The 27,750-nt window shown below is 42.3% G+C and overlaps 1 protein-coding gene across 3 annotated transcripts in view; it reads right to left on the bottom strand.

Moving 5' to 3' along the window:
• kctd3 (potassium channel tetramerization domain containing 3) overlaps positions 1 to 27,510 on the bottom strand; it is an 83,038-nt gene extending 55,528 nt beyond the window's left edge. For 2 of the 3 annotated variants that reach the window (XM_078557067.1, XM_078557068.1), the window contains exons 1-3: positions 27,218 to 27,510; positions 13,474 to 13,527; positions 9,096 to 9,141 (exon numbers count right to left, since the gene is read on the bottom strand). In XM_078557067.1, coding sequence (XP_078413193.1) covers positions 9,096 to 9,141; positions 13,474 to 13,527; positions 27,218 to 27,294 — 177 coding nt within the window. In that variant the 5' untranslated portion in view covers positions 27,295 to 27,510. Of the gene's footprint in view, positions 1 to 9,095; positions 9,142 to 13,473; positions 13,528 to 27,068; positions 27,180 to 27,217 lie in introns of those variants that run through there. The other variant, XM_078557069.1, reaches the window with a different exon arrangement.
• Positions 27,511 to 27,750: the final 240 nt, after the last annotated feature.

Genomic DNA, 27,750 nt, shown 5'->3' with positions numbered 1-27,750 from the left:
CCAAGTGACACAATTTTAAATTACGGATAATAGCTTAAGTTTTATTGGGGTACGGTGGTCAGTTTTCTGCATTACATCCTCCAATATCTGAAAGTTAGAATGGACTGAATGTTTACTTACCTGACCTGACAGAAACAGGGGATCAGAAAACGTAGGGAACCCGGAAATTAGGATTCCTCACAGGTTCACCTGCACACAGTATGAGTTATTTGTTCGGGTTACACCATTGTTAAATACCCCTCCCAAAGCCAAGCTTAATCGGCAGGCTTAACTTCCAGTTTGGCAGGGAGCTGGGCTGCAGGGCCAGCAAAGTCTATGCTGACGTGGGGCGGTGAACTCAGACAAAGCAGCTTGACCGTTTAGGAAAGGGTGCCCCAAAGCTAGGAGCAGTCACTGATTAATTTACCAATGAAGCATAACATATTGATACAATACTGATCTCTTGAACTGTAAGGGTAAGTACATAATACAAAACCTCTATTAGTACATGGGGGTAGGTGGTGGCGAGGTGATATTGTTATTGGGCTAGAAATCCAGAGGCCAAGCGTAATGCTCTGGGGACTCGGGTTCGAATCCCACCAGATGGTGAAATTTTAATTCAATAAAAATCTGGAATTAAAAGTCTGATGATGACCATGATTTGATTGACGTAAAAACCCATATGGTTCATTAATGTCCTTCAGGGAAGGAAATCTGGTGTCCTGACCTGGTCTGGCCTGGCCTACATGTGACTCTAGACCCACAGTAACGTGGTTGACTCCTCTGAAATGGCCGATGAAGCCACACAGCTGGAACAAACCACTGTGAAGTCTTTAAAAAGTTATGAAACCGGACAGACCATCCGGCATCGACCCAGGCACCAGAAACGAAAATGGCAAAGGCAAACTCCTCAGGCAGGCGTACTGAATCCAGGTGGGTGTAAAGGCACACACCTTCTGTATCCATCAAGTCCTCACCACAATGAAGCTTTCGGGCACAGGTATCCCAGTTGGCCAGAGGACCAATTGAAAAACTGAATGACAACGAAGCGCAGAGCCTCTTAATCATGTGAAGTTCCACACTGCCTCTTTAGAGCAGATTGGCTGCCTGCCCACCTGTCAGCTGTGGCTCAGTTCATAGCACCCTCACCTTTGAATCAGAGGGTTGTGGGTTCATGTCCCACTCCTGGAAACCAAGAACTGTGATTGTACTCGAAAAGAGTTGCAATCTGTGACTGTTGGTAACTCGAAAGAGTTTCCAGCTTCAAATAAATTTGGAAGTGGGCAGGCTGGAGGAGGGAATCTGATTTTAAAACTTTAAACCTACCCCATAACATTTATTTTTAGGTCAAAATTCCACCCAATATTTCCATTTTTCAGATTCTGATCAAAAAACATCTGTACTTTGCCTGTAGTCTTGTTTTCACTTTATTCTATGTGGCTACCATTGCAACCTAGACACATGGTCATTCAGAGATGTTATATAGTGACACTGAAGGCTTTTAGTTTGTTATTCACTGTGTAGTAATACTGAAATCCTGCTTCTCTCAGCTCAAATCTGCGTTTGTCTTCAGAATTCACAGAACATTAAGGGGATCTTGAGCTCCACTCATCAATAGCTTCTGGCAGAAACAATTCTTGATTTAGAACCCAATTTCTTAAAGCTTCTAAGGAGGCATATGACCTGCCCCACAACTTATTTTCTCTCTTCTCCAAACACCCTCCAGCCCAATCTGGAACTGTATTTTCTACAAGCCTGACTAGACCTCCATTTGTTATTCTAATTTTGAAAACATCTGCTTTTGTTAGATTCATTTAGAAAACCAGACTTGAAGGGGAAGCTGACTTTTTCCGGTTTTAGCCTTAAGGTAAAATACATCTTTTCCAAAGTAGCACTGATCAGAAACAAGCTACTTTGTTTACTTTTATTATAATAAGGAAGGATGCCAAGGCCTTGGACAGGTGAATTACCAGGGTGCTGCCAGGGATTAAGGGTTTTGGTGAAGATAGGAGAAGCTGAAATTGTTTTCCATAGAGCAGAGGTGGTGAAGCAGAGAGGCATTTAAAATTATGAATTGTTGGCAAAACTCTTTCTTCCAACAAGTGGGTCAGCAACCAGGTGTCACAGATTTAAAATAAATGGCAAAAGAACCTAAGAATAAAGGAGGATAATTTTTTTTTCACGGTGGGCTGTCAAGAATTGGAGCACACTGCCTGATAAATTGGCGGAATTAGGTTCCATTGGAACATTCAGAGGGCATTTGGACATGTCAGGGGTACGGGGATAAAACTGGAGTGTGGTACTAAATTGCAAAGAGCCACATTGGCATGACAGACCAAATGGCTTCCTTCTGTACTGTAACATTCAATGATTCGATAAGTTAGTTTATCTGCCAATTTCAAAAAGTGAAGCTGAAATGCTAAACTTCTACCACCAGATGGCATTAAAGGCTACAGTATATTGCTGAAATGGAGCTTTGTTGCAATAGACTTAGCATCACTACAGGAAAGGTTGCAATCTTTTGCCCAGCCCACAATCACACAGGAGTGCTGTTCAGGACAAGGATTATAGCTTATGCAAGAGGAGATAATTCCATAAATAAAAAGCGGATCTGTTTACTCATACATTTTTAACATAAAACAAAACCAGAATGTTATTGCCTCATTGTCAGAAACATGTTTAATTGCTGTGGAATGCAACACATCCAACTGCCAGATATTTGCCTGACCACAGGTCTAATATCATTACTCTGACATATCACAGGACAACATTATCCATTGTATGCATCAGAAGATAGTTAACTTGAGATTATAGCTTGAGATTTTGCTTTTTAAGCAATTCAAGGGAAAAAAAAAGGCACCATCCAACCAACACCAACTATTGAAATAGTTTTCAAAATTTTGACCTTGTCACTGAAAAGGCTGAAACCCCTACCCTCCTGGGGTACAATATCATACCAATCATTCCCAACAGCACTGAAGCACCAGAATGATAATCTACTGGAAATGCAAGGTCCAGTTATGTAGCCTCTTTTCACTAAGTTCAACACCAACTCATGCAATTTACCAATGAAAACACATTTTCTCTAGCAAAAGCAGAAAAATTAATTACCATTGAGTATTTATATCAAAAATCTCCCACATTATGTTTTGAGAAACTATGCAACAGGTTGTGGTGTTTAACAATTTCAATGCCAATTAGACAGTATAGTTACCTGTCAATCAACCTAATTTAAGTCAAAATGTGTGTAATCTGAATTTAAAACCTAAGTGACCCAAGTGTATGTGCATACTATATAGAAAGGTCCAGTTAAATAATTACTTGGAGCCACAGAATATGTTCAAGTATCATTCATAGCACAACTTTGGGGGTCAATGTGGCTTTTCTCCACTTCACCTGTGGTGCTCAGCTGTTGTGGCTCCATTCATAGCATGTTTGATATGGGATTCTCAGAAGGTCACAAAATAGATTCAGACAACAAAGGCCATTCAAACGATCAAGGCTCATTCGTGTAGAGACACAGTATTCCACTGATTCTTAAATGATTCAAGACTTTTAGCTTTCACTAATGTACCTGGAAATTTATTCAAGATTGATCTTTTGCTGGGCCAAAAAAAAGTTCTAACATCAATCCTAAATCACTTGTTCTATAGTCACAATTTAATGTGAAATAAGATTTCAGATAAAACATTTTCAACACAGCGTATACTGTACATATTCTTCATGTAAAAGTCAAAAGTTTCTTAAACCAAATTTTTTAGGCCAAAAGTCATGGGTCAACTTTTACATGGGTAATGTTTTTGAGGGATTGACAGGCATGCTTGATTTGGGCCTAAAAATGACCATCGCAATGGAGTAATGTAAAAACAAACACCACTAAAGAATTAATATTAATTCTCTAACATTTATTATATAAAATTACAAACTATAAACATTTCATCCAATACAATATAAATATATACCATGACAAATTAGCTACAATGTTTCACATTGCAATCCTTTGAACTCACTCTGATCACTATCTCAATCACCAAACTATTCATCCCAATAGCCTGGTTGTATAACATCACTACATGGATCTTCCTCATCTTCATTATCATAATTGAGAGTACTGGTAACCTCAGAATCATCATTCTACAAGTAATCATCCTCAGTAACTTTGGGCGCATTCAATATTGCACATTTTAGAAATAATTTTTTGACAACATCGGGATCTAGTTCAAGCCACTTGTCTATGACCCACTGGCACAATGTTGCTAGTGAGGGTTCCGCCATTAGTGGATATTTTTTCACCTTCCAACATCCAATCGTTCCACAGCTTTCGAATACTGCTCATGAGAGGGTTATTTATACAGACATCCAAGGGTTGAACAACACTGGCAGGAATAACTGCCACATCGGTGTTGATTGATGTCACATTATGAACTACATCATTGACAAAATGGAATTTGAACATGTCCCAAATGAGCAAACCTTTTCCTTTGCATAGTCCTCCTGGTCTCAAATTACACACTTTTGATCCATTTGTTGCAACTGTCCTCTTCCATCCAGCCTCTCTCACGAACATGGATGACAATGCATTTCTGAAATTTCTCTTTGGGAAGAGAACTTGAAGATCGCTGTCCACTCTAATTTTGTGCCATCCGCCATAGAAGATGGAACCACGATGAACCGAGTCTTTACATGGTCAATCATCTTTACAGGGGAGGCTTTTTCACCAATCTTGGTAACAGTGCTGTTTGCCGGCATGTCAAAGTTCAATGGTGTTTCATCCACATTTCCCGTGCAGACCAATCAATACACATTCTTCTCTTGATGTCAGATGACAAAACGGTGGAATTTGATGATTTTATCATCAAGTTCAGGTGGCAGATGCTGTGAAATTTTTCTTTTCTCACCGTGCTAAATCATGCCCTTTCATGAATCTTGAGTACCTTCTAGCACTGGCCTTGAATTCCGAAATACCATCTTACTTTGCTTCTCTGAGGGCATAGAGTCAGATGGTTCTGCAGGTGATATGACCATTTGCCAATGCTTGTTAAACCATTCCGCCACTTTTTTCTCCAGTTTAAAATTGAGTTACGTACTTATTCTTTCATGAAGGCATGATAGATCATATGGCACACATTAGTTTTGCCGATTAGTTGGCAGATTGCTACTAGAATTGACGGAAGGAAAGTCTAAAGATTCTTGCCTGTGCCTTTAAATTAATGAATCTTAGTAATTACCGGTAAGTGATAATCACAACGCAGCTTGATCCCCGAAAATCTGGTCAACTTTTACGCAAGGTATATGAAAAATTATTGCTTGTAACTTCCGAACTCTGGGGAGTATCCAAAGCATGCGCTGAGGATCACCACTCACCACCACCCCCACTGAAGTCCCCAGGTAAGGATAGCCCCACGATTGCTTGGGAAATTCAGACTTCCATTGGGCAATTGCCCTCCAATGGGAACCATCCAAATGTATGATATAAACCATAAACAATGGATAGTTCCGACTGTCTTAGAGTAATAGTTACCCGGAAAAAGTTAGAAGAATTAAAACCACTTTTAACTTCTGGTAACTATAGTGCTGACTAAACCCCATCGACAACTCCTCCCCCACAGGTCTCCCCACAATCGCCCCAACCCTCCCAAACAATCCCTCATCCCCACCAAATCCCCATCCCCATGGGACTCCCCCCCAACACCCCACCCCCAAAGGGGCAAGCCACGAGCCCCCCAATGGGGCTCCCTGCAAAAGCCCCGACAGCCCCTCAGGGGACTCCCCCCTCTACTGCCTTCCACAAACCCCTCTACAAGGGATTACCACCCACAACCCCCAGGCCCCCCTATGGGACTCCCACCCCACAAACCCACCCGCGTGAGTCCCTCCCCACAAACTGCTGACCCCCCAAAGGGATTTCCCCCTGGAACCCTGAGAACACCCCCCAACGAGACCACTAACCCATCAACAACCTGCCCCCGCCCCCCCAAACGGGACTTCCTCCCCAGAACCCCCCACCCCAACTTGCCCTTAGAACCTCCCCACCCCCGCCACCGACCCCTCACCCCACGGGTCTCCTTCTCCACAACCCCCTGACCACCCCCACCACACTCCCTCCCCACAATCCCGCCAACCCCACCCCCCCCACAAGGGGATCCCTCCGCACAACCTCCAAACCCCGCATGGGACTCCGCCAACACCCACCCCTGGCCTCCCAAGGGACCCTCCATACAGGACTGCCCCAACACCCCCCACTCCACAACCCCCCCATGTGACTCCCTCCCACAACCCCCTGGCACCCCCACGGGACTCCCCCCCCCCACCCACAACAACCCCGTGACCCCGCCCCCCCCCCACCCTCCCCATTACCCACCCCCCCCGATGGGATTCCCTCCCCACAATCCTCCCCGACACCCACCTCCTCACGACCCAACAGAACTCTCTCCCTACAACTTCCAGGCCACTCATGGACTACCCCCCACTCACCCAAAGCAACACCCCCCTCAACAACAGCCCCCCATGGGACCCCCCCCCCCCCCTCCCCCCACACCCACCCCTCCCCCCACACCCACCCCAAACAGGACTCTCTCCCCATAACCCCCTGACGGGACTCCCTGCCCACAACACTCCTGACACCCAACCCCCCACCCTAAACAGGACTCCCTCTCCACGGAACTCCGCCTCTCCCCACCCACAAGCCCCACACCCCCTCCAGAACCGCCCCATGTGACTCCCCCCCACCCCCCCCCCACCAACACCATCGCCCCATGGGACTCCCTCCTCCACAACCTCCAGACACCCCCATGGATTCCCCCCCACAACCCCGTTACTGTACCCAACTCCCCCCGATGGGACTCCCTCCCTACAGCCCCCGACCCCCCCCCCCCCCCCCCACACCCCCAAAACCCGGGTTGCCACTCCATGCAAATTATGGGCCTGTTATTTTTAGGCCAAAAGTTGTGGGGTCAACTTTTATGAGATTGACTTTTACACAGTGTATATGGCACATCTATAAAATTACCTATCAATCACTTTCAACATCAAAAAGTCCATGTTCCTGTAGTGTTTCCTCACAAGTCACTGCTCTGATATTAGTGATCAGTCATGCGATTTTTTTTTGCTAAACAGCCTTCAGAACTTGACTACCTTGCTTGTGCTCGTGTCTTAATGACAAGGCTCAGGCACAATGTCTTGGTGTGGTCTGAGTAGAGAACAATTTCCTCTAATTGATATTCTACTGTTCAAGCTATATGGTTCATCATTCAATTTGCTTTGTTGACAGTTTCTGCACATCGATTCAAATCTGGGCATCAAAAGGCGCTAAAACAACTCGACTTCTTTGAATTTCAACTTTAGCTATTGTTAACTGCTGGGATTCAATGTTATTCCCTCCCCAAAAACAAAATAGCTGTTGGGAATGAGGCTATTCCAGTTTCAACCCAGAAAGTGAAAGGGCATGTATAACAGAGTTATTACTGTCATTGTCCAACAATACTTTCTTCCTTTTCTAGTAGGAAAATGCCTGGCCTCCACAGTGGCATGATTGAAAAAAAGGTCATTTGTGTGGGGAAATAACACTGGTCCTTGGCACAATCCTTCCCTGCTGCAGAATTCCTACTGATCTTCAGGACTAATTAATGGCTGCACCTACTGGCACTGCAACACTCGCAGAGGACTTCCCATACATCTGGTAAGTAACCATAACCCATGCATAAACAAAGATGTAACAACTTGAAATACAATATCATTTACATCTGAGTATTCCAATATAAGTAACAAGGATAATACAGTCTAAAATGTTTTATAGATTAACAACTAGAGATAGTTATTTACTAGGAACATCAACAACAGTAAGGAGGGAATGGTATATCTTCTATATGCCCTGAAATATTTTCTGTATTTGAAACTTTTCCAGATTAAAAAAAAAAATCAATAATGATGATCAAATCCATGATTTCATGTTCGAGAGTCGCCGATGGTATATGTGCTGAAGACATGCTGACCATGGGGAGTGACACAGAGAAGGAACCAGAGAAAAGTCCTCGAGTCTCATTATTAGGCACCCTGGTAACTGATATAAGTTACACTCACTAAGCAAACACAGTCATTGCACCATTGTCAGAACACTTGACTCCTTCGAGAGCCAGAGCAGGCGCAACAAGCTGAATGGCCTCCTTCTGTGCTGTGACTATTCTGTGATTACTACAAGAGTCTGGCTCACCTTATTATACATCGTGCATCTGTGGGAACTGGTTTTGCTGATTCCTGTTTTGAGGATATAGCCACCTTATTCTGCGTAAGAGCAAATAAGGCTTGCAAACTATGTCAGGAGTTGCTTTGGTAATCAATAACACTGTATAAAAGGAACAGCCATCCAAGGAATCTTCCACTACAAATCTCTTTGTGCAACTAACACAATCACTGTTTTAAAAAAATATGCTTACAATAACCTAATGCCCCTGTACACAATGTAACATTTGACAATTTTAATCACCTTAACAAGTATTTTTTTTGAAAAGGGATTCTGATTTTCCAGAAATTTGAGTCTTTGGCGGTTTTGATAGTGGGAGTGTATATAAATGCAATGCAGCCATATCAAATTTTATATACTGTCAAGTCAGGAAAGGAGAAATTAGGAGTGTACATGAAAAGTACATGTTAACATCATAACTCATGACATCGCTATTGTGTAGCAAAGCCATCCAGGAAGTTAATGAGCAGGGTGATCAGTTACACTGCTTTGTACGAAGTGCAAATGGCCCAGAGTAATTTGCTGAGTTAGCTGTGGGCACTTAAATTCTTGGTAATCAGTTCCAAAGCACTGTTCAGGTGCCTGGGAGTAGAAAGTGGCAAATAGTTAAGTGAAGGGACAAAAAAAGGTTGGTTAGTATTAAGTTTTGAAAAAAAAAAATCATTACGAATGCAAAGAAAAAGGGAAAGCGGCAATGATGACTTCTGTATTTGCAACTTTGCTGACTAAAGTAACTAAGCATGATTCATTATTTGTGCATAAATGAATGCAGGCAGATTCTTTATACAGTGTGCTCCTTCAGAAGGATTAAAGAACATTCATAAGCAACAATAGCGCTTTGCTTTAAAAAAAAATTAAATCAAAAGTATCAGCTTACCGCTCCAGTTTCATCCCGTAGTGTTGAGATTCTCCCACTCAGCAAGCTGGAACAAAACAGTTACTAGTAAATTAGTGTGAAGGTCAGTCCTTTCTCTAATTTGAAGAGCCTGTTCAACAATTTTGAACAATATGTACTTGTTTATATTAGAGGATGAACTGCCACAGGAGGTTATAAATATAAAGTTAGATCCATATGATTGGTACACGCAAATATTAACAAAAGCAATGGTAAAAAGGTCCTATCAGGGCAAAAAGCAAAATATGGCAAATGCTGAAAATTTGAAATCAAACAGAAAATGCTGGAAACACACCCGGCAGTATTTGTGAAGAAAAAAAAAGTTAGGTTGGATTTACATTTAGGTCATTGACCCTTCGTCAGAACCAAAAGATATGAGACATCTGTAAACTGAGATGCGCCTCCAACCTCATTCGTGCCGTCATTCAGAGTCTTTTTCTACCTCCATAACATCACTCAACTTCACCCCTGTGTCAGCTCATCTGCTGTTCAACCATGTCTTCATTATCTTTAGCAACAAATTCCTGGTTGATCTCCCACATTCAACCCTCCAAAACTCTGCTGCCTGTGTCTTAACTCACAGCAAGTCCCAATTTCCTATCACCCTTATGCTCACTGACCAACATCAGCTTCTGGTCAAGCAACATCTTGATTTTAAGTTCCCTCCCTTGTTTTCAAATCCCTCTGTGGCCTTGCTCCTCCTATCTCTGTAATCTCCTCCAACCCCACAAAATATCTGCACTCCTCTAATTCTGGTCTCTTGTGCATTTCCAACTATAACTGCTCCGCTATTGCTCCTTCACTTCCCTAGGCCCCAAGATCTGGAATTCCTTCTCTCCATCTCTCTACTTCGCTTTCCTCCTTTAAGACACTTATTAAAACCTACATTTTGACCAAGCCTTTGCTCATCTGATCTAATATCCCCTTACGTGGCTCAGTGTCATACTTTGTTTGATAATGCTCCTTAAGATGTTTCATTACATTAAAGGCGCTATATAAATACAAGTTGCTGTTATAATATCTTCTGGTTCTGACGAAGGATCATAAACCTAAATGTAGGACTAATCTAACCTTTCTTCTTTCTCTACAGATGCTGCCTGACCTGCTGAGCATTTCCAATAGATTTTAATTTCTATTAAGAGGATAGTACAATTTATATTTAAAGATGTTTTAAATCGACCCAGTGATGGAGCAACATAAATCTTCCAATTAACACTGCACAATGTGCCTGTTTAACGTTGATCATTGAGTAACTAATAAAGCCACAAAACACTGTCTAACACATGACATTCAGTGTAGACACATCATGCTGGTTAAACACTAGTTTAATATCAATAGGAAAGTTACAAACGTTTATGATTTTGAGCTTGCTGGTGGTGGGAAAAGTGCACCCTTTCACCCTGTATTTAGAAGTAGGGTAAGAGATGACACCGAGACACGTGTAGGGCAAGGGATTGGCTAGCTTACAAAAGGGGGGAAATGTTCTTCTGAATCTACCGACCAGTTATTTTTTTTTTAATGGCAGGAATGAAGCCAGGTGCAGGTCAACCTTGTTCCTACCACTGATTTTTTTTTAAGTTTGTAGGGCATTCCAATTGGTATGATTTTAATCTGGTCCTTAACAATAGAGTATTCTGTCCACAAGATATAACTATATTCACAGAAACCAAATAAAAGGTTTCTTTGAACTGTAGAACTGGTCCATTCTAACCACTAGAGTAGATTCCATCTCTTAGGCTGGCCAAAGTCTAGAAATATAGTTACTGCAATAGTTCAAGTTAGCCAACAAGACATTTAAACATGGTGAGTTTCCTAGTTACTGCCAGAAGAGGAAAATTAGAAATGGACTTTATGTCAGTAAAGCAAAAAACTCACTGTTAGCTGTCTGCATTAAAATCCAGTTAAACAAAATGAGGAATGTGTGGCAACTTAGTGATGCCCTTCTCCCTTCAAATAACTTTCTTCACGATTAACTGCATCTCCCAAATTACAGGGCTTCACTCCAGTAACTTTAAAGTTAGATTTGAAGTTCACTAAGTTTGTTAAATATTTACAAGATTGCTTTATTCACAAAAGTAGAAACATCATGAGGATAAAACAATTAAAAATGATTACCAATCGCAATGGGTATTAACAGTAACATAAATATGAAAACAAGATACTGCAAATACTGGAAATCTGAAATAAAAACCAAAAATGCTGGAAATACTCAGCCAGTCAGGCAGCATCTATAGAGAGAAAGAGTTAATGTTTCAGGTCAATGATTTGAAAGGTCATCAACCTGAAACATTAACTCTTGCTTTCTCTCCATAGATGCTGCCTGACCTGTTGAGTATTCCTAGCATTTTTGTTTTTTTTCTTTTCAACATTATGTTAAGAATAACTTTTGTCTTATTTTTACTTTTTAAAAATCTGTCTAAAAATTCAAGTTGTCGTCCTGATTTGTACAGACCAGGAAAAATTTGAGTTAGCCAATCTTGTTCAGATCAACAACAAAGGAACGACAACCAGCATTCCGTCCCATCCTTGGGGGGGGAATGGTTTCAGTTACTGATCACGATTTAAGAGACCACTGCTGGAGACTGCACTTTGTTTCTATGTCAAGTGAGGGTATTTCTCGCCTAAAATGATCTGGAGAGAGTACCAGAACTCTAGTGAAAAGCCACTGATCTGAAACGTTTCTCTCGGCACAGATGCTGCCTTACCTGCTGAGTATTTCGAGCATTTTCCATTTTTATTTCAGCTGCCCAGCATCTGCAGCATTTTGCTCTGTTATAACCTGGCCTGCCTCAGATGCCCTCTCACACTCAATATCTAAGCTATTGAATAACAAATGAACATTTAGGTGAGACGCCATGGGGCTGCTTTGGAACCATTCTGAAGTACCTTCAGAAGTGGGAGGAAAAGAAAAAGAATAAAATTCATCTTCATGTAAAAACTGCATGCCTAGAAAATCTTCAAAGCCAGAGTAAATTTCAAAAAATGAACACTAGTTAAAATAGTCATTAGAAATACATACTACCACGTTCACATCAGTGAAAAAGTGGAAGTATATCTCCAGACTCAGGTCAGCAATCTGATTACTGTAATAAAGCCAAGAGTTTAAAAAACTTCCAGGAAGCACTCTTAGGTTTTGTATCACCTGCAACATAACTGCATCAGAAAGAGCAAAAACATACCTAAACTCAAAGGGAATTTATTTTAAGATAGATAGGGCAAACAAGTGGGAGAAATTGCAAGACAGCTAAGGTCTAAAATTGGTAATGGTAATGTTTAGAACAGAAGGCAAAAAATGAGACAGAAAATGTTGGGAATACTCAGCAGGTCTGACAATATCTGTGCAGAGAGAAGCAGTTCCGGTTGATGATCGTTCTCTCTCCACAGATGTTGCCAGGCTTGATGCGTCTTTCCAGCATTTTCTGTTTTTACTTTGGATTTCCAGCATCTGCAGTATTTTGCTTATAAGAAAGATGACACTGTCCTGAAGTATAATATTCAACACTAACCATTAACTTACCCTGCACATAAGTTTGAACAAAATACAAAGAGAAACAGCACAAATCTATAGTTAAGAATCGCTGTTATCTTCATTTTGTTTACAATCAATTAAAAAATATGCATTTATGCTGCATTAAATAAAATTGAGCAAATTTGGGAACAGAAAAAGCAACTTTAATCATGGTAAGAACAGCGTTAAACATCCTTACAGAAGAACATTATCATGCTCTTTGAGATGCCATTCCAAATTGTATATATTTTTAAAATATGCTCGAGGAAAAAAAGATTTTTTCTCCAAACAATACACATATGGGTCATTTCAGGCTGTTCCGTGGACTATAGCAGTGACTACAGAGTTAATCAGAGAATGTAGTAGCCTCGTGAAAAGGACCCACTCGAATTGAATAAATACTGATGTGGTCAGGCGTTGCTCCAGAAAATCAAACATTTTAAACTCATTTTACTTCTGGTAAGTTTCAGGGATTTCCATTTTTAAATGGACATTAGATAATTAAAATGTCAACATACATTTCTGGACTTGAGCAATTGTTGATCCAATCCAATCAAATGGAACCTTGGCAACTGTATCACCTGGTAGTTCTGTGGAGTCACATTCATAGTCTTGGGAACAGCCTAAATGTGTCCCAAGTATGTATTTTTCCTCTCTTTGTAAATATTGGTAAACTGGAATGATTTCTAAAGAACGTTATAATGTTACCATGTCAATTAGGATCATAACACAGTCAAAGCCGTTTTTCTATATTGTTTTTACATTTCCACTGCAGCTTGGAGGATTTTTTTTTTACAAATACTCTTCATAGATCTAGCTTTGTGAGAATTACAATTTGAACCTCAATCTTACCTAGAGAAAAAGGAGTCTGGAATCCACATTAGTGTTTGTCTTGAGGTGCTGAATCTACAACCACAAAAAAGTACTGTTTTATTTTGCAATGTAGCAATAAATTGAAGACATCAAACGACGCTTACCAGATTCCTCATAATGGACTGCTTAGTTTTTCAATTTTGTTTTAAGTTTCTACCAAACGAATAATACAAATCTGGGTTAGCGTGATCATGGCCTGGATTTTCAATCACCCATGAGGACAAGAACAGGAGCTAGCACATTTTGAAATTGGTGTTCTTGAATGGTGTGTCACTGGCCTGATGCCTCCGGGATGCAGTGGTATTTTCAAAATGAGGGCAGGAGAGTGGAGAAGAGCTGAGAACCCATTGGCTTCAAATTTGGGACCTATTAAGCTCCTTGAGGAGCCTGTTAACAGGCCAGAAGGCAATTTTCAAATCACAAGTTGCCAACTCAGTCTGGTACACATTAGGGCGCAGCTGTTGGATTCAATGTGGGGAGCTATTAGATACTTTATTTTAATCAGAAAGAGTTTTTGGCACTATGGATTTTTAATGAGAGATCCGACGCAGTAACTTTTAGTTGGCCACTGACCACTTCTCTGCATAGTGAGGTTGCTGGCCCTCAGATGTTCTGTCTCTTCTGCAAGGCAGAAGCAGGCCCTGTCATGCCATCTGCCTTTGACGATCATGCTCAGCAGGCAGCTCCAGCCTTGATGCCACTATTTGGACGCCTAGTTTGCCACCAGCCCAATTAGGGCACCTACATTTGAGGATTGTATCGCAGATGTGGGCGTGGTAAGGACCTGGAAATTATTCAGGCATCAAGTTCCTGACCACCAGATTGAAAATCAAGCCACAAGTTTCTTAATTTTAGTCTTTCCCCTTAATAAAAGAAACACATTGGGTAGAGACCCAGTGGATGCCATAGGCTGCTCAGATTTATAGATTATATTGTCAACGCTCAAGTATTTAATTTGCCTCCTATTCACTGGATTTTTTCTTTTACATTTGAGATTATGTTTGCCTATTATTAATTGCATACCATGTTTTTGTGGCGTGCGGGGGGGGGGGGGGGGAGAGTGGTGAAAGGGAGCCGATGCATTGTTTAAGGACAGTTTTATACCCTTCTTGCATTTTATAATAAAATTACTAACTGTCAAAGATGTCACTGATGGCCAAAACAGTGTGGCATCTCACAAAGCACAAAATGAACCACCGCAATGTTACAAAATTATAACATGTAACTAATTGCCAGAAAGCTATAGAGGGGAAATAGTGTAACAACATTCTCAAAAGTTAAACATTAGCACACTCAATATCAACAGTCCTAGTCCATAATATACTCTACTACACTATGGCATAGCGTTACTGTTTACATTGATGCAAAAGTTAACATTGTTGGAAACTATGTAGAACAACTTGAGTGTAAGATCATCCAAATCCACTTAGGCAAAGTACACCTGGAGGAAGTAGTCTGACTATGCTTTGGCTTCACAGTAGCTTCATTATTTTTAATCTTTTAATATCCTATTGGCAAGTACACAGCCGCTAGAACAGAACTCTATTTCCCTGACCAGAAATGACAAACAGCCAACAGTGTAATTCAGAAATAGCAATCAAGCAGTGATTCCAGCAGGTACCAAACCATAGGGAAGAACTTTGTGCTAATATTCAATTTTTAACGAACAGGATCACTACAACATTCTGGAATGACTTGGTAGATATACAAGACTCAACCACAAGGGGCTAGAAACTGAATCTCAGCTTAAAGAAATATTTGGCAAGTTGGGGGTTTGGCGGGGGGTGGGGAGTAGTGGGGGAGAGGCAGGGCGGAGCCATCGACAGTGACATGTGGAGATGTCTAAATCCAAACATATTCTCTCCCAGCTTAAGAAAACACGTGGCATCAGGCTAAGTATAAAAAAAACTGAATTGAAGGAAGCCACGTGCGGAAGGGAAGAATAGATATACATTTTAAAGTTTTATTCACATGGCTACACGTGGGAGGGAATTAGGAAAAGTATCCAAACAGATTGTTCAATATAGCAGAGGGTTGCAAAGAGGAGGGATTCAGTGATTGCATGCAGTCAGCGTTATGACAAATCTCATGCTTATATGCTAGTCTTTTGTTTTGAGTGCCAATTCCGTGGATAATTTGTTGGTTTCAGTTCTGGCTCCTTTTGCAGTTGCAGAATCAGAAAGCCACTTTTTCACAGTTTTATCACTCTGGCCTGAAGTAAAAGCAGTGTAAGTGCAGGAAACAGGCAAGTAAATGTCAACCTCTGGTACTCCAAACTAAACATTTGTCAGGGTAAAGTTCTGTCTGCATGGTGATGTAGAGTAGCCAGAGGTGAGCAACAGTGAGCTACTGAGAAAGATCCAATGTCCGTTTAAGTTCCAAAAGCTACTCCTGCACTATGGGAGAGGAATAGGGGCTTAGGTAAATGCAAACTGTCTTTCTTAAAATACTTATTTTGAGATCAAGGCCATTGCACTTGTTTATATAGTATGAGTGTGTGGAGCTAGCTAATCTATGCCAGCCATGGGAACAACTCAAACATTTCAATATTCTCGGACCAGGGAGGATTAATTGTAAACTTCTGAGTAACAACTATCGTCACAGGCTATTGCATCCCAGCAAACACAGAGGGGGAATGAGCGCGCACAGGGAAAACTGTAAAAAGATACGAGGAAACATCAAAGAAATTATGCTGTTCATCCAAATATTATATTCTGCATGTAGATTAACAACTATTGATTGCTGCAGAGCCGAGCTGATGCAAGTGGATCGTCTAACACTTTCCCCTCCTTGGTAATGACATAAAATGAAATGGTGTGTGTCACTAATGGTAGTTCTTACATAAATGGGCTACAGTGGGTCAAGGCGGGGGCTCACCACCACATTATCAAGGGAAATTAGGGATGGGAAACAAATGCTGACCGTCCCAGTGATGCCCACATCCCGTGAATGAATAATTTTTTAAAAATGGAACCGACCTCAGATCCAGTGCATTTCTATTTCCCTTTATGAATAAGCAAGAAATGCATAATTTACATTATAGCACCAAACTTGTTTTTGTGGCCTTGAGAGATCTGGACCACAGTCTTATGGCCATTAATAAGCTTAAAAGAAATGTTCTCATTAATTGCCTCTATCTCAAGTTGCCAGTGTTAACAGATTTGCTTTTATTAAATATTCAAATAGAGAAGTTTCAAAACATGTTCTGTAACCTTAATCTTGGAGGTAGAATTCCAGAATAGGAAATATAAACACAAACAAAAATTGAGCTGGTGGGACTTCACAGGTCAGACAGCCATCTGGTCTGCTGACCACAGCATCAACATCCAAGGTTTATATAAATTAATAGGTGTTTCAATGGTTGAAGCAAAGCAACCTGGTAAAATATTCAAGGTTTTCATAAAGGGATCTTATATGCAAAGATAAATTTCAGGAATTTGCTACAATGCTGCACCACTGTTATTTGAAAATTTATGTAAAATTCGGCAATTACCTGAATCCCAACAACAAAAAAGGGCACAGACCATGTCAGTCAACAATCATAAAATGTGCCTGATCAGATTTTCCCTACAATTCTGTTCTAATCTTATCATTGAATGTACATCAAAATGGTGGTGTGATTTTAACTTAAATCAGAGTTTCAGAAAATGTGTTTGCCTCTTGTTTTCCCTTATTCCTTCTACCATACCTCTAGCTTATTGCACATTACCAAAGTAAAAAGTAAACTAAGTATATATTTTCTTCTATATCTACAACGCTACGCCATTTTAGAGGTGGGACCCAGGTCATTAAACTGCAGTCTTTGGCTGGGTTGGAAAAATCTTTTTTTTTTAAAACCAGGTACCACCCCACCAGGAAACGAAACATCAAGTACTTGCGAAATGGTGATGTAGTGGGAGTGTCAAATTCCCTGGGGACACGGGTTCAAATCCCACCAAGACAGGTGGTAGAATTTAAATTCAATTAATAAATCTAGAATTGAAAAGCCAATCTCAGTAATGGTAACCTTGATATCATCAATTGTCATTAAAAAAACCATCTGATTCACTAATGTCCTTTAGGGAAGGAAACTTGCCATCTTTACTTGATCTGGCCTTCATGTGACTCCAGACCCACAGCGATGTGGTTGACTCTTAACTTCTGAAACTGCACAGCAAGCTGCTCAGTTCAAGGGCAAATAGGGATGGGCAACAAATGTTGGCCTTGCCAGCGGCACATGAAAAAAGAAAAAAGCCCTAACAGCAGTGATACAACATTGGTTCATGTCTAGAACTTTTTTTTAGAAAACCATAATTTTACCAGAAAATTTAGAAAACAACATTCAAGTTTATAGTAGTGCCCAAGGCAGTGTAAGCTTTCCCAAATGGTCACAGTAGCAATGAATTCAAAACATACTGTTACAACATCGAATTGTGTCCGTTTGACAAACTTATTTTGAGATCTCTTTTCATAATTATGACGTATCTTTCAAGTCCAGGGAAATAGATACATTGAAGCAACTTCCCATTAATGGCAGCCCAGGGTTTCAAACATGTTCAGTCACATTTCAAGGTGTAAAAACCTTTATAACAAAGCATTCTACTGAACACGAAGGCGATGCTTACAGTTACTTGAGACGACTTCCAGTAACTCAGCATACATGCCAAACACCACAGTTTGTATTAATTAGTACAACAGTACAGTACTTTCTAGCAGCTTCAGTTCATGTTCTGAACACTACCATGTTGGCTAATTAAGAATATAGCTGTTGCAATGAGTAGGTATCTAAAATTTTCTGCAATATTTCATTAAAATAAAGACTTTAATTTTGTGCTCAAGTGATGTGGTGACATTGGGTGACCCAACTTGCAAAAGTTCCAGTGGCAGATACAAGACACTCCATAGCTCGGAGCCTTGTCTCCAGGGAGCAGACTTGGAGGGAGGAGCACCGGAGCGGTGAGTACAAATCTAGCTTACCTCAGGGATTCGCGGCCTTGTCTCCAGGGAGCAGACTCAGAGGGAGGAGCACCGGAACGGTGACCTCGGGGCACAGAGTAACTGAAGCCAAAACTGAAAAAGTGACGTCACAGGAAAGCTGTGACCTGATTAGTTGGTAGGAAATCTGCACCAAATTTGAAAAAAAAACTGCAAAGCTAATTAATAAATTAATTAACTAAGTAGAGATGGCTGGGCAGGTGATGTGCTATAGCTGTGTGATGTGGGAGCTGGCAGATCCCATTGCGAGCCGCAGTGACCACATCTGCAGCAGCATTGGTTGCTGGAGGTACTCTGGCTCAGAACTGATGAGCTGAAATCCGAGCTCCGGATGCTGCGGCACATCCGGGAGGGGGAGAGTTACCTGGACGCTTTGTGTCAGGAGGCGGTCACACCCGGTATATTAAGTACCTCAAAATCCTGTGCACCATGGCACAGGAGGCCATTCAAGAGGGGGGAGCAAAAAGACAAGTCGCAGTTGTAGGGGATTCTATAATTAGGGGAATTGATAGCATCCTTTGTAAGCAGGATCGAGAGTTCCGCATGGTATGTTGCCTGCCCGGTACCAGGGTGAGGGACACCTCTGACCGGTTTTGAAAGGATATTGGAAATGGAGGGGGAGGATCCAGTTGTTGTGGTCCACGTTGGGACAAATAACATAGGTAAGATTAGGAAAGAGGACCTGTTTGGGGATTATCAGGAACTAGGAACTAAATTAAAGAACAGGTCCTCAAGGGTTATAATCTCCGGATTACTACCCGAGCCATGTGCAAATTGGCATAGGGACGTGAGAATAAGGGAAGTAAACACGTGGCTAAAGGAGTGGTGTGGGAAAGAGGGGTTCCATTACGTGGGGCGCTGGCATCAGTATTGGAACAGGAGGGATCTGTACCATTGGGACAGTCTCCATCTGAACTGATCTGGGACTAATGACCTAGCGAAAAGGGTAAATAGGGTGGTCAAAAGAACTTAAACTAGAAAGTGGGGGAGGGGAAGGGAAGGGTAAAACTCCAAGAAGTATGACTAATGGGAAACAAAGCAGCAGTTTAGCATAAGGGGGGGTGGATTCAACTTCATGGAAAATTATGAAAAAACTGAAAAGGAGAGCCCAGGAGAGGCAATTAAAGTCTCCAGAACACAAATTAGGACAGAGTGTTTGGAAAGGGCTAGGAATCTAACTTCAAACAGATCAGATAAAGGGACGACAATGAGAAGGGGGACAGGAAATATGGGACTGAAGGTGTTGTATCTGAATGCACGCAGTATATGAAATAAGGTAAACGAGCTTGTGGCGCAGATTGAAATTGGCAGGTATGATGTGGTGGGCATCACGGAGACATGGTTGCAAGTGGATCACGACTGGGAGCTAAATATCCAAGGACATACATCCTATCGAAAAGATAGGCCGGTTGGCAGAGGGGGTGGGGTTGCTTTGTTAGTAAGAAATGAAATTAAATCGATAGCAAGAAACAACGTAGGGTCAGATGATGTAGAATCTGTGTGCGTAGAGTTGAGGAACCGCAAAGGTTAAAAAACCATAATGGGAGTTATTACAGGCCTCCGAACAGTAGTCAGGTTGTGGGGCACAAGATACACCAAGAGATAGAAAAGGTGTGTAAGAAAGGCAAGGTTACAGTGATAATGGGGGATTTCAATAGGCAGGCAGACTGGGAAAATCAGGTGGGGAGTGGATCCCAAGAAAAGGAATTTGTGGAATGTCTACGAGATGGCTTTTTGGAGCAGCTTGTGGTGGAGCCCACTAGGGAACAGGCAATTCTAGATTTAGTGATGTGTAATGAGGCAGATTTGATAAGGGAACTTAAGGTGAAGGAACCCTAAGGAGGAAGTGACCATAATATGATAGAATTTACCCTGCAATTTGAGAGGAAAAAGCTGGAATCAGATGTAACGGTATTACAGTTGAATATAGGCAACTACAGAGGCATGAGGGAGCAGCTGGCCAGAATTGACTGGGAGATTAGCCTAGCAGGAAAGACAGTGGAACAGCAATGGCAGGAGTTTCTGGGAGTAATTTGGGAGACACAGCAAAAATTCATCCCAAGGAAGAAGCAGCATACTAAAGGGAGGACGAGGCAACCATGGCTGACAAGGGAAGTCAGGGACAGCATAAAAGCTAAAGCTTTCACATTTTTAACATATTTGTATTTTTCTAAACATTAAGCATGTTTTTACAGCAAATATGTAGTCACTTAGCAATAAGCGCACCTACAGACTATTTCCCAACATTTCTTTAGTCAGAAATTTGGGTTGAAGCATTAAGCGCATTGCTGCTGGAAAGTGCTAGAAGGTCAGCCGAGCAAGAAATTGGCAAACATTATGCTAGCCTGCTCATTTCTTTAGCATTGGGACCTGAAAAGTTTAGTTCATGTCTTGTGCTTAATTTATTTTGTTATATGTGAAGGCTAGTTCTACATTTGCATTTTCTTTTTCTTCCCATTTTGGATCAGAACCTCTTAGCAACCAAACAAAAAAAAATTCATTTGCTGGTTCTCGAAATCCCATTTGTAAGCAAGCTTGTTTAGATTCTTTTTTACAGGTATCTGCAAAGTTTTCTAACATTTTAACAATATCAATTTGACTTTTAAGGTAGGGTGACCTAAATCGATTAGTGTTTCTTTAAATTTTATTCATTCACAGGATGTGGATTCATCTCTAATTGCCCTTGAGAAGGTGGTGATGAGCCACCTTCTTCAACTGTTGAACTTCATGTGGTGAAGGTACTCTCATAGTGCTATTAAACATGCAGTTCCAGGATTTTGATCCAGTGATGATGTGAGAGTGATGGTATATGTGACCCCAGTTATCTTTACTGTAGCTATTCCTAGCTCATGGATTTAACATTTTTGTCAAGTGCATAATCCTTCTCAGTAACTGACTTAATGACACTTGTTTCCACTGCCTTCCATTGTTATAACTTTTTAGCATGTAAAATCTCTTCCAGAATTAACACAAGTGTGAAATGTGATCCTGCCCATTAGAAACTAGTGATCAGTGTTAATTCTGAATGAAAAAATCATGCTGCAAATAGCTGCCGTCCAGTCTTCATGGTTTGTGGAAAATTTATGAAATCAGCCATGACAGCCTTTGTTTCCCCTTGACCTGAAATTGTACTGGGTTCCAAAATATGTGATCTGACCTTTAATTAAATATATTAATGAGTCCCCTCCCTGTTGTCGGTGAAAATGCTGGCCCTTAAATCAAGGTCCACCTGAAAATCAGAACCGGTGGACCTCATGTCACAAAATAGGACAGAGTGTTTGGAAAGGGCTAGGAATCTAACTTCAAGCACATCAGATAAAGGGACGGCAATGAGAGGGGGGACAGGAAATATGGGACTGAAGGTGTTGTATCTGAATGCACGCAGTATATGAAATAAGGTAAATGAGCTTGTGGCACAGATTGAAATTGGCAGGTATGATGTGGTGGGCATCGCGGAGACATGGCTGCAGGGGGATCAGGACTGGGAGCTAAATATCCAAGGATATACATCCTATTGAAAAGATAGGCAGGTTGGCAGAGGGTGTGGGGTTGCTTTGTTAGTAAGAAATGAAATTAAATCAATAGCAAGAAACGACATAGGGTCAGATGATGTAGAATCTGTGTGCGTAGAGTTGAGGAACCGCAAAGGTAAAAAAACCATAATGGGAGTTATGTAAAGGCCTCCGAACAGTAGTCAGGATGTGGGGCACAAGATACACCAAGAGATAGAAAAGGTGTGTAAGAAAGGCAAGATTACAGTGATCATGGGGGATTTCAATATGCAGGCAGACTGGGAAAATAAGGTTGGGAGTGGATCCCAAGAAAAGGAATTTGTGGAATGTCTACGAGATGGCTTTTTGGAGCAGCTTGTGGTGGAGCCCACTAGGGAACAGGCAATTCTGGATTTAGTGATGTGTAATGAGGCAGATTTGATAAGGGAGCTTAAGGTGAAGGAACCCTTAGGAGGAAGTGACCATAATATGATAGAATTTACCCTGCAATTTGAAAGGAAAAAGCTGGAATCAGATGTAACGGTATTACAGCTGAATAAAGGTAACTACAGAGGCATGAGGGAGCAGCTGGCCAGAATTGACTGGGAGATTAGCCTAGCAGGAAAGACAGTGGAAAAGCAATGGCAGGAGTTTCTGGGAGTAATTTGGGAGACACAGCAAAAATTCATCCCGAGGAAGAAGAAGCATACTAAAGGGAGGACGAGGCAACCATGGCTGACAAGGGAAATCAGGGACAGCATAAAAGCTAAACAATGTGGCGAAGAGCAGTGGGAAACCAGGGGATTGGGAAGCCTACAAAGACCAACAGCGGACACTTAAAAAAGAAATAAGGAGGGAGAAGATTAAATATGAGGGTAAACTAGCCAGTAAAGATTGCAAGAGTTTTTTTAGATATATAAAGGGTAAGAGAGAGGCAAAAGTGGACATTGGGCCGCTGGAAAATGATGCTGGAGAAGTAGTAGTGGAGAACAAAGAAATGGCGGAGGAACTGAATAGGTACTTTGCGTCAGTCTTCATGGTAGAAGACACGAGTAACATCCCCAAAGTTCAAGAGAGTCGGGGGGGCAGAGGTGAGTATGGTGGCCATTATCAAGGAGAAGGTGCTAGGAAAACTGAAAGGTTTGAAGGTGGGTAAATCACCTGGACCAGATGGATTACACCCCAGAGTTCTGAAGGAGATAGCTGAAGAGATAGTGGTGGCGTTAGTGGTGATCTTTCAGGAATCACTGGAGTCAGGGAGGTTCCCAGAGGACTGGAAAATCGCTAATGTAACCCCCCTGTTTAAGAAGGGAGTGAGGCAAAAGACAGGAAATTACAGGCTGATTAGCCTGACCTCGGTCGTTGGTAAGATTTTAGAGTCCGTTATTAAGAATGAGATTTCAGAATACTTGGAAGCGCATGGTAAAATAGGGCGAAGTCAGCATGATTTCATCAAGGGAAGGTCATGCTTGACAAATCTGTTAGAATTCTTTGAGGTGGTAATGAGCAGGTTAGACAAAGTAGAGCCAGTGGATGTTATCTACTTGGACTTCCAGAAGGCCTTTGACAAGGTGCCACACAGGAGGCTGCTCAGTATGATGGTGTTAGGGGCAAGGTACTAGCATGAATAGAAGATTGGCTGGCTGGCAGGAGGCAGAGAGTGGGGATAAGGGGGTCCTTCTCAGGATGGCGGCCGGTGACTTGTGGAGTTCTGCAGGGGTCAGTGTTGGGACCACAACTTTTCACTTTATACATTAATGATCTAGATGAAGGAACTGAGGGCATTCTGGCTAAGTTTGCAGATGATACAAAGATAGGTGGAGGGACAGGTAGTATTGAGGAGGCAGGGCGGCTGCAGAAGGATTTAGACAGGTTAGGAGAATGGGCAAAGAAGAGGCAGATGCAATACAACGTGGGGAAGTGTAAGGTCATGCACTTTGATAGGAAGAATAGAGGCATAGACTATTTTCTAAATGGAGAGAGAATTCAGAAATCTGGAGTGCAAAGGGACTTGGGAGTCCTTGTCCAGGATTCTCTTAAGGTTAACTTGCAGGTTGAGTCGGTAGTTAGGAAGGCAAAAGCAAAGTTGTCATTTATTTCGAGAGGACTAGAATATAAAAGCAGGGATGTGCTGCTGAGGCTTTATAAGGGCTCTGGTCAGACCACATTTAGAATATTGTGAGCAATTCTGGGCCCCGTATCTCAGGAAGGATGTGCTGGCCCTGGAGAGGGTTCAGAGGAGGTTCACGAGAATGATCCCAGGAATGAAAGGCTTAACATATGAGGAACGTTTGAGGACTCTGGGTCTATACTTGATGGAGTTTAGAAGGATGAGGGGGGGTGGAATCTGATTGAAACTTACAGAATACTGAAAGGCCTGGATAGAGTGGACGTGGGGAAGATGTTTCCATTAGTAGGAGAGACTAGGACCCGAGGGCACAGCCTCAGAGTAAAGGGAAGACCTTTTAGAACAGAGATGAGGAGAAACTTCTTTAGCCAGAGAGTGGTGAATCTATGGAAGTCATTGCCACAGAAGGCTGTGGAGGCCAGGTCATTGAGTGTATTTAAGACCGAGATAGATAGGTTCTTGATTGGTAAGGGGATCAAAGGTTACGGGAAGAAGGCGGGAGAATGGGGTTGAGAAAGTTATCAGCCATGATTGAATGGCGGAGCAGACTCGAAGGGCCGAATGGCCTAATTTCTGCTCCTATGTCTTATGGTCTTACGGTGATGTGTAAAGCTCTCTCATCTGCTGCAATATGCCTCAGCCCCAACCTCATAAAAGTACCCTTCTGCAGCAGGGTGACATCCTTTTTTCCATTTCCCACACAAGCTGCACCTTCTGATTAAGGTCAATGAATGCCCAATTATACAGTCTCATCGCCCTGCACTTCCACCCAACTTTCTTAGAAAGACTTTAAGTTTCATCCATGAACAGACATTAAGAATTAATTTAGTATACTTGTCTGCCCTTGATCATTCCATATAATGTCACCTTTAGAATCCTTCAGAATATAAATGCTTTCCTCACTACTTGTTTGCTACAAATGTGTTAACAAAAGTCATTCATTTGGTGCTTAATATTCTCAACAATTCTGTGATACTATTTTGGCTTTACTGACCAGTTTCTAAGCCTCCCTAAAATCATTCTTACATTCACTCTAACCTCAACTACACCAGTTGAATTCTTGAGGCAAGGTGAGAGCAACTGCCCTTCACATCAAGGCAACATTAGACAAGGGTTGCACCAAAGAGCCCTAATAAAATTGGAGTCAATGCAAATCAGCAGGGAAACTCTCCATGGGTTGGAGTCCTACTCAGCAGAAAGATGATTGTGGATGTTGGATATCAATCATCTCAGCCCTGGGACATCACTACAGGATTTCTTCAAGGCACTCTCCTAGGCCCAACTATCTTCAATTGCTTCATCAATGGCCTTCCCTCCATCAAAAGATCAGAAGCTGGAATGTTCGCTAACGATTGGACTATGTTCAGTTACATTCACAAGTCCTCAGATAATGATGCAATCTGCATCTGCATGCAGCAAGATCTAAACAACATGCAGGCTTGGGCTAATGTGTGGTAAGTAACATCATGCCACACAAATGTCAAGCAATTACCATCCTCAATAAGGGAATCTAAACAGCTCCCTTTCAGATTCAACTGCCTTACCATCACAGAATCTTCTACAGCATGGAATTTTGGCCTGTATTGCTAGGGGGTTGGAGTTTAAAAATAGGGAAGTCTTGTTACAATTGCACAGGGCATTGGTGAGGCCGCACCAGGAGTAATATGTGCAGTTCTGGTCCCCATATTTAAAAAAGGATATATTGGCATTGGAAGCAGTTCAAAAGAGATTCATGGGGCTGATTCCTGAGATGAAGGGATTGACTTATCAAGAACGGCTAAACAGGTTAGACCTTTATTCATTAGAGTTTACAAGAATGAGGGGTGATCTTATTGAAACATACAAGGTTCTGAGGGGGCTTGATAGGGTAGATGTTGAGATGATGTTTCCACTAGTGGGGGAATTTCAAACAAGGGGACATAGTTACAGAATAAGGGGACACTCATTTAAAACTGAGATGCGAAGAAATTTCTTCTCTCAGAGGGTAGTGAATATCTGGAATTCTCTACCCCAGGGTTGTGGATGCTAGATCACTGAAAGTATTTAAAGAGGTAGATAGATTTTTGAAAAATCAGGGAGTTGAGGGCTATGAGGAGCTGGCACGAAAGAGGGGATGAGGCCTGGGGCAGATCAGCAGGTCTGGCTTGAGGGGTCGAATGGCCTGCTTCTATTTCTTATGTTCTTATCTCCCAAACGCACGACCTCTATTGCCTAGAAAGACAAGGCAGTAGCCACGCAGGCAATGCACACATTGACCCTTTTAAGATACCATGGCTATGCAAAAAAGAATTAAAAGGTACTGCACATTTAAATAGGCCACGCACAACAAAAAAAGTTACATGGAATGTTGAACACCACCATCTCCAAGCTAAACACCATCCTGACTTGGAAAATATTGCCGCTCCTTCATTATTTTGGGGTCAAAAACCTGCAACTCCCTTTCTGTCACCTTCACCATACAGCTGAAGCAGTTCAAACTGAACTGAAAGCATCGCACCACAATCTTCTTGATGGCAACTGGGGATGGGCAATAAACGTTGGCCTCGTCAGCAACACCCATATCCCAAGAAGTAATACATTTTTGAAGAGCTTTTTTTTGCCCAACTCCTTGCAACTGTTTCCTTTGTCACGGACAGTCCACTTCTTTCTCCAACTGATATGTAATTGTGTATAATTTATTTCCGAAGATTGAGTTGTTGTTGCTCTCCCCCTATGGGGCTATAACTCCACAATATTTGGTGGTCATTAACAAATAAGGAAACTGCACAGACCCATAAAGCAATCTATAACTCTGGAAATATGTTTTCCCTAACCGCTGATGGTCCTTCAATGGTTGAAGGTTGACAGATGAGAGGAACTCGGGGCAGAGGCACCACCCAGCCTGAAGCACCCTTGGGAGACCTTCTGTCACCCACCGAGGCACCATGAAGATTTAAATGAGGCTGTAAATGAGAAAGATGAGGGTGAAGATGATAAATTACCGAGTGCCACCCAGTAAAAGGCTGTAGGAGAGATGCTGGTTACAGGGAGCTCAGTGGGACCCGACCCGAATGACTATCTGAGCAGGCGGCAGAGCAGCAACGTGCCCTCCTCAGTACCAGGCCGGCCCGGTGCCCGGCTCCTTGTTTACCTGGTGCCGCCCACATTGAGCTGGATGATCTCTGCAGCCGCCGCCGCCGTCGTCAAGTTGCTGCAGTTCCTCGCCATTTTCGGCCGCACTCTCCTTTGCCCCCCTCCCCGCTCGGCTCGGCTCGGCCCGGCCGACACACCGAGCTCGGCCTCGGCTCACACCGTCGCTGCCCGACTCTGGCTCCACACCACGGCCCCAATAGACAGCATCATCTCCCTAGGGCGTCCCGGGCCTGGCTTGCCCTGCCTGGGCCCAGGCACTCTCTGCAGCTGACGACAAGCTCACTTCGCCCCGCCCGGCCCTGGGCCCGTCACCCTCCGCCGCCGCCTCACAGCTCAGCAGCGCCCCCCAGCCGCTCCAGTGCCCATCTGTCGCTGACTGTGCCCCACTCCATCTGGGTCCACATTCCTCTTTCCTTCACTCTGTGTTTAGTTCGTCTTCCTTTCGAAACTTAAGGTGTCAGCTGTGGCTCAGTTCATAGCACCCTCGCCTTTGAATCAGAGGGTTGTGGGTTCATGTCCCACTCCCGGAAA

Source organism: Cetorhinus maximus, chromosome 14 (genome assembly GCF_964194155.1).
Source record: "Cetorhinus maximus chromosome 14, sCetMax3.hap1.1, whole genome shotgun sequence".
NCBI classification, from domain to species: domain Eukaryota; kingdom Metazoa; phylum Chordata; class Chondrichthyes; order Lamniformes; family Cetorhinidae; genus Cetorhinus; species Cetorhinus maximus.
Note: the sequence above shows the minus strand (reverse complement) of the source record. Positions and strands in the feature narration are given on the sequence as shown.